Source organism: Zootermopsis nevadensis, unplaced genomic scaffold, assembly GCF_977971745.1.
Source record: "Zootermopsis nevadensis isolate Lab colony 2312 unplaced genomic scaffold, Znev_1.0 Znev_ptg000021l, whole genome shotgun sequence".
Lineage (NCBI taxonomy): Eukaryota > Metazoa > Arthropoda > Insecta > Blattodea > Termopsidae > Zootermopsis > Zootermopsis nevadensis.
Genome location: NW_028259153.1, coordinates 13,490,289 through 13,502,421, shown reverse-complemented (window position 1 = coordinate 13,502,421; position 12,133 = coordinate 13,490,289). Strand labels below are relative to the sequence as shown.

Below are 12,133 nucleotides of genomic sequence, written 5' to 3'. Positions count from 1 at the left end.
AGCCAGCTGATCTTTGTAATGAAATGTTTTCTTTGAGATAAGAACTGAATGTGTACATATTATTTAGACGAGCTGGCCTTCAGCTTATCAAATTTCTTGATGTTCAAAACTATCTTTTCACCATATATTTACCAGAAAATTAAAATTTTGTTCTCTGCCTCAGGTTCTAATTCTTACCACCACAAAGTCTCTATTCTCACTCATTCTTTCTTTATCAGAAGGACGAGTGGGCGAAGCCTGACTACCTTTTAGTATAATGGTGATCACTTACCCTCTAGAAATGTCTCACTTATCCTCTGTAATTTTTATTCCTGATAACCTTTATAATTCTTCTCTCTGGCCTTTTAATAATACGATCCCAGTCTTTCTGGGTTCACCCCCAGGCCACCCATCCAGCCAGAGTTATTTATCCACTGTGCATGCATATAGCCTGATGGGGGCTTCTGTTGTGAGTAGCAATATTCCTTTTGCATGAACATGTCAGAGTCTTGCGCCAATCCGACAACACCCGTCAGAGTAAGCACAACCCTAGTCATTATAAGGCACTGTTTCCCGATTCCAGCAATGGTGTAAGTGCACAGGAATAGCTGAAGGGTCGTCATCTTGCGCGTCGCGCGAGACTCCCCCGTTAACATTTTAGCTGGCTTGCAGGCCATTCAAAATGAGATACCACATTTTTGCATAATTTGAACAATATTGTTAGGGGTTTCGCATGACTGGCGTCTTTTTTTCAACAGTTGAAACTATCGTCATTCATCTGTCACAGTTGCAAATCGCCTTTTCCTGCTTTGGACGACAGAGTTCTATTGCGTGTTTGCAAGCTTTATTAATGGGCGGACTGCCCAGGTATCCAACACACTGCCAGTGTTTAAGTTTGAAATTTTTGGTCCGTAAAGTTGACTTTCATTTTGTTGTGCCGACCTTGTGTGCATCACAATTAACCTCCCGAAAGTTTAAACTCTACCACAATCATTCACGAAGTATTTGCACCACAACGCAGTGGCATTCCACATGAGCGCTACGGCTCAATTCGATCCCTTGGTCTCCTCTTTTCTAGACGCTTTCTATAAACCGTTATTAAGATAAGTGATATGACTCCTTCGTGGGCGTCTACCATCTTTTCTTTCTTTTCTGTACAGCCAAAGTGGAGTCATTATCTCCTTTACGGCAAAGCAAGGGTTATCAACCCACAGCCCATTGGCCGCATTTAGTCCGATGTCTTTTATGTGGCCAACTTGCATTTTTATAATATATCGCATTACACAACGAAAATCAGTTATCACGTAAATTAAATATTTAATTCAATGCAAGAATTAATTCCAGTAACAAATCAACAGTTTCTAAAGGAAGGTTTTGAGTAATATGTGAACCTGCTCACAATAGCAGGTTAGTTGTATTGTTTATAAATTTACATAATTTATAACCTGGAGGTCGGTCGATAAGAAAGGGTGAATGCGGCCTCAGGTCTTAAAATGCTGAAAAACGTCTGCTGTAGAGGTTTCTTGAATTCTTATTAAACCGCTGCAGGATTCCTTGGATGGTCATAGGCAATCTTAAAAAAATCGTGTATGAGAAACTTTTTTTTAAAGAATTTTGTATATTTAGTTTTGAGCTGTGTGTGTAGAGGGTTTATTATAGACAGATACAGAGACAAATATAATTGACCACTCAGTCTGTAAGTAGGCCTGTAGATGAAACATGTGGACGGACATGATTTCGTCGTAATACATTTGTTTAGTGGAGGGAACGCTCAGGTTATAGGAATATAAATGTACAAACAGCAGTGCCATCATCTTCACTAGTTTTCATTGGCACAAACACATTCAGAGCGATTAATATCAATTAGCCAGACACACACACACACACACACACACCGCTGATAGCGGAGTTGCCATGCGGTAGCAGACAGCTCATCGCTGATGACGTTGAAGGTCATGGGTTCAGGCGCTGGGGCTTCTTTTTGATTTCACAAAGTTACAGGAATGTGGTAAGATTTCGGGTTCTCGCGGCGGAGAGTGTCAATATGGCTGTCTTCTGGGATGTTGCCGTGTAGTCAAAGAGATATTGGCCGACGTTTCAGATATGCTAACTACCTCCTTCACCAGTTGCTAGTTTCATCAGCAGTTAATTTTGTAAAGATAATTATTTTCAACTTTCCATTCTGAGTTTTACACTGATTTTTCATTACATGTTTTCGGATATTTGTAAAAAAAAAAAGCAGCATCGCTGTTACTTTATTTGCAAGATATAATCAGTTATGTGATATTGCGTATATCCCTCGTAAATTTTTAAGGACAAAAAGGATTTTTTGCAATTCTAATTCCGGAAGATGTACCAGTGTGAGGGGACTTTTTGTTTCTGATATTTTTTCCCTACTCTTCATCCCATGTAGTATGCATGTATGTTTAAATTCACGTACGCCATTGTTTATCTTTCAGCTCCGTTAGCTTTAATTGTTTGGTCTAGATGTGTCTCTGGTATAACCAAGTATGGGTTTGCAGTCGTACTTTCCTCTGGGCTTACATAATGATTTTTCTGCTGTTTTCGATACGTCATTTTGAATGTTAGTACATTCCGCTTTGGTGTATGTGTAAGGATCGACCCAATGTGTCCTGTGAGTTGTATTTGTATCGTCTGTCATTCAGATATCTTTTCTATATTTTTTTAGCCGTGACCAAATTACGTGCTTCATTTCAACGGAAAGACTTCGCTCTAAGTCAACAGTACAACTTTACTAGCTGTGCTACGCTGCGAATTATGAGCTGCCATTATTTGCTGTGGCCTTGAAGCATGCAATTTGCACTGAACAAAGTGCCTTGTCCTGACTGTAAATTGGATGTAGTTTTATCTACACGATTCTGTGCAAATAGGCTTCTGTTAAGGTACGTTCCATGAAGTTACATTTGCTCCCGTTTTCAGATATTACCCTCTTCCAGTTCCTGTTGGAAGCCTCGTGTATATTTTATGCTGAATGCTGAGTGTGTTGTATCCTTTATCAACGGCGACGTTGTGCTTATAGGGATTATTAGCCAGTTTCCAAAGCTGCAGCACATCTGTAGCCAAGTTAAAAGGATTTATATGTTAAGATGTTTGCGAAATGATAAACATTTGTTTGGCAAAGTCCTCATGAAACGGGCCATTTGTCAGTCTGCCTGTCTGTGGGCAAGGTCGCGCTGTTAGCACACAGTAGGACGTGCGCGCAGCCTCGTAAACTGGGGACAAATGCACGGTTCCGTGACTCTCTACTGTCGTAGGTTCTATGACAACTGCTTAATGGTTCATTTAGGTTTCCTTTTATTTCATTTTGGTCATTACACAATTGCGTGGTTCCATGCATAGTTACCATGGTTATGGACGATCCAGTTCAATCTGTTTTGTTACTGTGTACATTCTTCTGCGTGACTTCATGTACTATGTAGATTGTTTAATGACGGTTCCGTCAGAACTTAAACTCTCTGTTAGAGTTGAAGAAGAAACACCATGACAATTTACAGAAGTGTTCCTGCACTAATTTTTAAATAAACCACATGTAATTTTGAGTGAGCTGTGAAAGAGTGAGTCTAATATAGATGAATTTTAAGCAGTTTTATGTCCCTCGGTGATCTGGATTTTAATTTATTGCTGATAGTTAGTAAACAGCACAGTTACTACCATGTACAGATTAATAAAATGTCAATGCAGACTAACCTAATTATTTGGATGCATAATAACATTATTTTTGTACCTGAATTTCATTATATATTCACATTATCGAAACATTTTCTAGAACAAAAGTTGACAAAAATCATCTTTCATCTTGCGCAAAGTTGGAGCTTACTGATTCAAACCAGCATTCATTTCGACAGACAGTGTTAGCTTAGACTCCAGTACCAAATTTCGTTTAAATCCATCAGGTGGTGTGAAAATTATGTGACGTGTCACGTAGGTCGGTGTATTACGCATCACTGAATGGTTGCCATGACAGTAGACTGCGTGGTAGCACGTGGGCTCAGTTCACAGCCTGCTCTGATTTTACACCAGCTCCTTTGCGCGAAAGTGTGCTTTTAAATTGGCCAAAATCACTGCTTTTCTTTTCTTTTCTTTTCCCGTTCATCGAATGTAGCCATCCATCCTAACAGCACATTTGAAGCCAAATAAACTCTGTAGTTGATACAGCGCATTCATATTAGAAACGTACGAATGTAACCAATTGTTTCTTTCCGCCTTCGTCTCTCATTGTTTTGTGCATTTGTTTATTTCTTCATCTTTATTTTCTTCTTGCTGTGTAACTGCCGACTGATCGATATCGCTGAGTCTGCGCACTGCGTCTGTTTCATTCATCACTGCGACAAATTTCGGTGAATCCCGACCTCTCCCGCCGCTAGTAACCTTTTCTTTCCTCTTTTCACTGCATCGCCGTGTACGACTCGCCAAACTGAGTTTCCTCACTTCCTTCGGTGGGGGAACGGTGGTTGGCACTCTTGCTTTCTTGTTGGGGAGGTCTAATCGAAAACACGTTAGAACAAAGACAGGTCTATTCCAAGTTGCATTTCTCTTAGAACAAGGGTTCTGAACCCGCTTTCGTCCAATGTTTTACGTGCCGTCCTGCACCAATTGTGCAAATCAGTATGATGAAAAATGGTTGCCTGATATCAGAAAACACGCTTTGCATATAGTCAGTAATTAGCAGTATTTTACCTGTCCTGAGCAACCGTTCAACTTGCTAAAGTAAAAATAGCTTAGTCTTACTGATGAACTCTTACACGGATGCATACGAATCACATCAGAAATTACATCTAAAATTGAAAGATCAATTAAACAAAAGTAGTATTAAATATCTCTGTAATGGCGGATTATGTTAAAGATAATAATTGATTAATGTTACTGCAGTTCAAAAGAAGGAATTTATAGATATTGGATATCAGTATAAGGTAGGCCTGTATATAGATGCGTCTTGACCGACGTTTCAAAGGTGCTTACTGCCTCTTATCACCATACTCACCGCCGTGAGAACATGAGATTACCTTTTCTGTTTGTAGTGGTTTTTATTTCTTTACTTGAACCTGTTTGTGACATCAGGAATAATTTCATAACATTTTAATAAGTTGATTTGGAAGCTGAATATAATATCCTAGCTGATAAATTTTCTGCCCGCGTGTCGATTTTATGGGGTCAAAGTACCCCAGGTTTGAAAAAGGCTGAAAACCTCTGCCCCAAGCATATCTGTGGAAAGAGGAACTGTACTTATAGTGACACAACAGCAAAGTCCAGGGGCAGAGCATTCACGTTAGCCGGGCAAATGCTTCGACAGACGAAAAATGGAGGTCTTGTGATCGGTTCTGTTGTTCTCCAGTGTATGGAGCACCACTGATCCACGAAAGTAAGAATTTTAGCCGGGATAATACGATCATCTTGAACACTCCGACCTTGCCTTTAGGTCACTATTATCCGTCACTTCTGGTTACGGATTTAGACCATTTTAAATACTTGATATTTGTCTCGCAGTGTAAAAATACTAGTCAGGCCTGTTCTGTTACTTCTCCCACTATTTCCAAACTTTACATATGCTTCAGCAATCGCGTACTTCTTTTCGCTGTGATTGTTGTGCTGTTTCATCGTCGTGAGCTCCCTGGCTCAATTTTAGAGAATCGAGGCCGAGTACCTCTTAGGAGGCGGATATTACCATTGCAGCTCCCTGTTTTTGCAGGCCAGCCCATGATTTCGGCGAGCGTGGCGGTGGAGGGTGGCCACGGGGTGTCTCAAAGGGCTGGCGGAACAATGACGTTCGTGGAGCCCTTCCTGCTCAGCAACAAGGCTTCTCCAGAGTTTCTGCGTCCTCTGCCCAAGCCAGCACCCCTCGTGGCCCCGCGCTACAACGGGTCAGTCCAGCCACTCAACGGATGTCGTGCTCCTCCCGCCCGCAAGTTTCCGCTCCAGCCTGACACGGGGGCAGTGAACCTCGTCAGCAAGGAGGAAGAGGACTGTCCGTACCGGGGCTTGTACCCTCCGACCCCCAGCTACCACTACCCAGGAGGGCCGTACGGTGCACTGTATCCGGGGCACTACACCCCACTGCTGCCGCCTTACAGCCCCTTACAGCCGCCATGCAGTCCCCCTGTGAAGCCAGGCCAATCGCTGCTGCGGCCTGGCAAGGAGGGATCCCTGAAGCACCGGATTCTGGCTCGTCCCCCTGAGATCCCTAAACGGCGCTCGGTAGCCCTCCAAAATACGAACTTCACAAAGGGGTCGCTGATACAGTTGGCCAGCGGTGAACTTCGGCGAGTGGAGGATATGCGGACAGAGGACTTCGTGAGCTCCGCGGAGAAGAGCCCGGCTCTGCGACTGGATCCCAGTACCGTAGTGCGGATACAGGAGGGGTCCGGGGGCACGGCTCGACTCACCCTGAGCTACGGCGAACATAACACTCAGGTAGGCGTCATCTCCTGCTCGAAGATCATTTTTGGTATCTTCTCATCTTTGTGCGTTCCACCTCACGTATTACCTTGAGGATCCCTTATCGAAATTTTGTATAATCAGTGGAGACGCCAGAGGGGTGACTGGGGGTTAAGTTCCCCTCCCCTTCGCAGTAGTCGTCCCTGGTGGGTAGGCCGCGGGGCCCCGCTCATCGGCATCACGGAATATGCAGTACTACTTTTGTACCGCCCTAGCTTTGTAGGCAACAAAAATATCGTGCGTTGTTAAAATTCCAATTCCTGGGCCAATTCATATTTTAATTGAAATCTACTAGTCTTATCTATCCGTGTTTCCGTAATTGTTCCTAATTAATACTAAGTTAGTTTCGCCGCTTGATAAGGTAACAGGAAGACATTGTTAACAACGAAATATGTGCATCTCTCAGCTGGTACTGCTGGTGAGGGACTTATGTGACAACGAACTGGATTAGTAATAAACAAAAGTGTGCTATTGATCTAATAATAATGGACTCGTTCTACCTTATAACATTAAAACAAATGAATTGTATTTCACGTTTTAAATTACTTTTCGATTATTTTATTATACGTAAGACGTCTGGATATTACGCGCAGTCTGGAAACTTTCCGATCGCACCTCGTATATTAAAATACCAGACTTTGCAACCAGAAATCTCACCATGGTGAGAAATTTCTCATTCTTTAGCTTTTTAATCTGTCTTATGTGAAATTACATACAATATTTATGATGTACACAACAGTCAGGGCTGGACATAAAGGTTGGATGAGAGAAACAAGAATTGCATACACAGTGTTGGTGTAGTAGCTCTCTGGAAAGCGGTCAGTTGGAAGACAGAAAATAATTATGATAGCATTAAGATTATCTTGTGGAAGAATGGTTGTGGGATTTAGTTGGGTTAAACTGGTTGACGATCATGTCGAGATGCCGAGGTTAGAATGCGTGGTGCCACACCTCCACTCTCCCGTACGACTGCATAATGTTATGCTTAGTTAAGCACCGGAACAAATTTTACTCTTCACGTTCTGTGCAGTGTGTTTGAAGTCCAAAAAGTCAAAAGCTGGCTGCCGTAGTACAACTGGTAATGCCCCCCCCCCGTTCTCTCGAGGAGTCAGTTCCGGGACGATGACTTCGACCTTGAGACTACAGGACGACCCTGACAGAAACTGGTAACCGCAACCTTCAGGGCAGCACAAGGTAGCAGGGTGACTGACCTCTGGTAGGCGACGCGTGCTCGAACACAGGACCTCTGAGACATTGGTACAGTCACTGTGTAAAGTATGGCCTTGATGGTATTTTTAATTTCGTTGTTTGTAGTACTTTTTGCTGAGACAGCGGAAACGGAATAATGAAGCCATCTAACTTGTTCCAAGTCACAATTTGCAGTTCGGTGTTTGCCTCCCAGAACATAAACGGCATATGTTACAAAAATTAGTTATTATTTACGAAAACAATAGCTGTTTATTGTAAGAACTAACTGAAATATTCGAATAGAATATAAAGTTCTGTGTGTGGGAAAATGCAGAGTTAATGAACTCACTGCAGTGCTTTAGAGAATTAACTCTTTGAAGCAGAAGCTCGTCCAAATTTTTAAGAATTCAGTACGTACCGCAAGGAAAACACAAAACTGCGCCATTACAAATATGAAGTGGTTTATGCTGTTCAAGGAAATAGTCCCTGTTTACAGTGAGAATCATACAAACCCACCAATAAAATATTGAGTTACTGATTGTTAAAGCAGGTGGTACATCTTTGCGCTCAGAACGCTTTGCTCCCAGAGAAAGTTTCCGATCCTAGTTGGGTAGTAGTCTGTCTGAATTTTTTGATAAAGAGAAAATTCCCTGCCGGGAATTGAACCCTTATCTTGCAGCCCATAAACAGCGTATTCATTTATGAATCAAAATATTGTTAACTTAACTTCCTGCTCAGTATCTTTTATCGTGAGAATCTGTGTAATACGCGTCACGTAGATAACGAACTAGTTCAGGTGATGCAGTCCGCGGGTGCCCTAGACATTTTTCGAGTGGGGGAAAAAATAAATCTACTCAGAAATTCTGTAGAGAAACGTATTGGAGAGCAACGACTTTGAACACCGATGAGGGTATTAAGATAGTCCGTAATGAGGAGGCATGGGTGAATCTGCCTCAGGATCGTGTCCAGTGGCGGGCCGTAGTACGCGTTAGCTGTGTTGATCAGTATAGTATTATTAGTATATATTAGGAATTAAACTCTGCTGGGATAAAACTATAAAAGACTTGGCGTACTCTTACTCCGTCAGATATCACCTCGTAAAAAAAGAAGGAGCATCCGTAGTCTGACTGAAGTCAGTCAATTCAAGAGTCCAGAGGCATGAGGCTTTGAAATAGATAAGAATAAGAACAGTAACATCATTATGAATCGGGGTAGTGTTTTGGGTGACAAAACGATTACAGCGTGAAGCTAACCTCTCTCCTTCATCTAGTCTTCACGCGTTCACAGCATGGTACATAGGGACAGGGGAAACTTTTATTTATTGTATCCTTTGGATAGGGCGAACAAGGTCGAATACAGGTTTCAAATAATTTAATTTGTCGAGACATTCTTTGGTTTCGTGGAATTTGACAATTCATCGCTGTGATCAAAATGAAGTTTTCGAATTGTATTCTGAGCCAGCTCCATCTTTACATTCTCGCAACATATTTCACTAACATCCATTATAGTATTATCCTGCCTTCTGGCCCTTATCTTCTTTGTGATTTTGAAGTAAAATTTCGATTGCATAGTTTCCTTCGTACGTGATAAAGCTTCGCTCATATGAGTATTTGTTTATCATTTTAATAGTGTCATGTGGACAACACAGATGTTAGATTTATCATGTATTTATTTACGTAATCACATTCATGTATACATGCTTACATGCACGCACGCACGCTTCCATACACCCACTTATGAATTCAAGAGAAGAACACGCAAGCAACCATCGTTCAGCCCAAGTTAATGGTATGGTAGCTGGGAACTGTAATGCCTACGTACGAGTCACCTCGCCCTTAAGTAGCGGAGTTGGAATTCCCGATGACGACACACACACATCCAGGTCAGCATCCTACATCGCGAACTGTCGGCCGCGCTGCAGAGCAGTGTTTGACGCAACTTTAGCTGATAAACCTGATGGCCTATTCGGATTCAAAATTGATTCTTAACCAATGAATGTTGCCATTCTCTTTTATCTTGGAATAATTTTTTCTGTCACGTGCCCTTTTACACTTTTTGTAAACGCAGATGGTATGGAACGAAGAAGAGCCCACGATTATCTAATATTTGATATTATTTATGAAAATTCTCCAAACAAATTTTAATTTACGTATCAGACTGCTGTTTTTGTTTCTAGCCTGATATTTCTTCGTTTGTTGTGTGCTTTGCTGGTTACCTCCCATGCTAGAATAGAAGTCCAAAGATCTTGGTAATCGTGGTCAACATACTTAATGACCTGTTTGATATCAGACAGTCGTTTTAACATTTCCTTGTGGAATTCATAGCAAGAGCAACTAGAAATTGATACTGAAATGTTGTTTGTCATATTCGAAGGGGAATGTGTAATTATTAGTAGTCCACGAAATTTTGTTAACAAGCAAAAAGGAATCCATATTAGCCTATTATCATTCGTGTATTATTTATGCTGCATTGACGAGAGAGGCGGGTATGAGTATTTTATTTTCCGAGATTTGTTGTTCGTTGGAATTCTGATTTAAAGGTTCTTTGTTCGAATCTGATTGTAGACAAACAAACCGTTGTTGTTTCTTAAAGTGTTCAGATTACTTATATAACGTGCTTGTACGCTTTCGAAAGGGCTGTTTTCAAAACGTGGCAGCCTTAAGAAGATGCCTGTGATTGAAGGCGGTTTGTAATTAGTGGAAGGAGGAGCAAAGCCACACGCGGATAAATACAAGGAAATTGTTAATGACTGTACCACTTAAAATCACTTCAGGTCTTGGTCTTAGAAAGTTTTAAGAGCTTCACTCATTTTACACAAATTGTACGTCCGTGATGACCCGAAGGGAATTAGAACCCCCGATTCCATTTTCCGAACTGTTTAAAACAGTTCGCTTTGACTGCACGGCCACTGTGATCGTCCGCCAAAATTGAAAGAGAGATGAATATTTCCAAACGTCCATATACTGAGAAGTTGGAAGTAATAAATAGTAACAAGCGACTAGTTGACATCCTGCCAACGAAAAATTAAAAAAATTCATGCCATACGTTCTTCATTTATTATTTCTTACAATTGACGATAATTAAAAACTTTACAGAAATTTGTGTAATAAGATAGTAATGCTTTCGTTTTCATTTCACTTGCGTCTCGCAGCTTTTCAAATCGGCCTTCTGCTGTAGGATGTGTCGAATCTATGTTGCTGAGGTATTCTGTCGTCTAGTTCCGTCATGATGAGAAACAAAGGGATTTTCATCAAAACATTCACTTGGAACAGCGCCTGTTGGCAGGAAGTTGTCTTTTTAGTTCATCAACCCACCTCTAAAAACAGAACTGCTATTCACCTGCTTATATTTCTCGGTGCAATAGTAAATGATAGTATTCGGCTGCATTGCCTAGTCCCAAAGGCATACAATTGAAAGGAAAAAAATATCTTCAGCGTTTCTCGCAGTGACGACGTACTTGTATCCGGAAGTGGACGAAATGAGCCCAGATAACTGAGGTTATGAACCCCATAACCCCCCCTCTCTGATGGAAGAGGTTATCGATGTACCTCACTCTGAAACAACTTTCATCCCTCATCGTTATTTGTAATTCATTTCGGTCGTAACTTCATTGCTGACAGTTAATAAACAGTAGAGGTACCCCACCCCGTAGCCTTATAAGACACTGTTAACCTAACTTAAGCGGGATTTCTGCAAGCCCACCTAGAGGCAACATTAAGGTTACGTTGTCCTCGATGCTTATCTAAGCACTACGCCATGCAGATTAATGTGGGAGTGGAGGTGTAGCTCCACTCACTATTAATATCGGCTCTAGAAGGATGTGAGTGGTTAGCTTCGTGTCCCGGCCGCTTCCCCCCCCCCCCCCCCCCCCCCCCGAGGAAACAACCCGGTACACACTGGATAGGAGGCTGGGCGAGCCCCTAAATAAGTACATACAAAATCGGAAAATGTTTTTACATGTTCAGCGTCATGAAAAATTTTGCGCAGTAAGTTGTTTTTATGGAATTTGTTAATGTTTGATTTTGCCTCCAGTAAATCGGAGTGAACCGATGGGCACCAAAGTGAAATTAGCCTGGCAGATTTAATGTCGACCTCCAACACAAATGTGTTAATTTTGTGCCGAACAGTTTCTTTAATTTAACAACATATTTTAGCCCGAAACGTTAGTCGAATGTAAACACAAGGGCATTGTGTATTGTGAAAACGGGTTGTTCTCCGGCGCTCTGCCCATTTAAACTCTTTTGCCGTACAAAGAAATACATCGTTACAGAATGTTTCACAACATGCAAGAAATGCCTACACGTGCGTACTTTGATAGATGGCAACACTGGTTGAAGATGTTACAACAATTAATTTTGTAGTTGCTACTATTGTCAGTTATCTGTTGGTTCAGATCCGTGGTGACCGTGAGCGTGACATTTGTTCTGGTAAAATAAATCAGATTTTCACGCTTAGTAGAATCATCATTACGAAAATACTTGGTTTGGTCTCCGCGATCTCCGGACTTAGCCTC

At 41.6% G+C, this 12,133-nt stretch overlaps 1 protein-coding gene across 5 annotated transcripts in view; it reads left to right on the top strand.

The window, feature by feature from the left end:
* The window catches only part of Atx-1 (Ataxin 1), a 71,785-nt gene that overhangs the window by 19,396 nt on the left and 40,256 nt on the right, over positions 1-12,133 (top strand). For 3 of the 5 annotated variants that reach the window (XR_015536183.1, XR_015536182.1, XM_022067849.2), the window contains exon 2: positions 5,687-6,408. Coding sequence is in view for 2 of the 5 variants with exons in the window: in XM_022067849.2 (XP_021923541.1) it covers positions 5,695-6,408 (714 nt within the window). In the remaining 3 variants the exon portion in view is untranslated. Of the gene's footprint in view, positions 1-2,859; positions 2,883-5,686; positions 6,409-7,462; positions 7,690-12,133 lie in introns of those variants that run through there. The other 2 variants (XR_002543649.2, XM_022067850.2) reach the window with 2 other exon arrangements.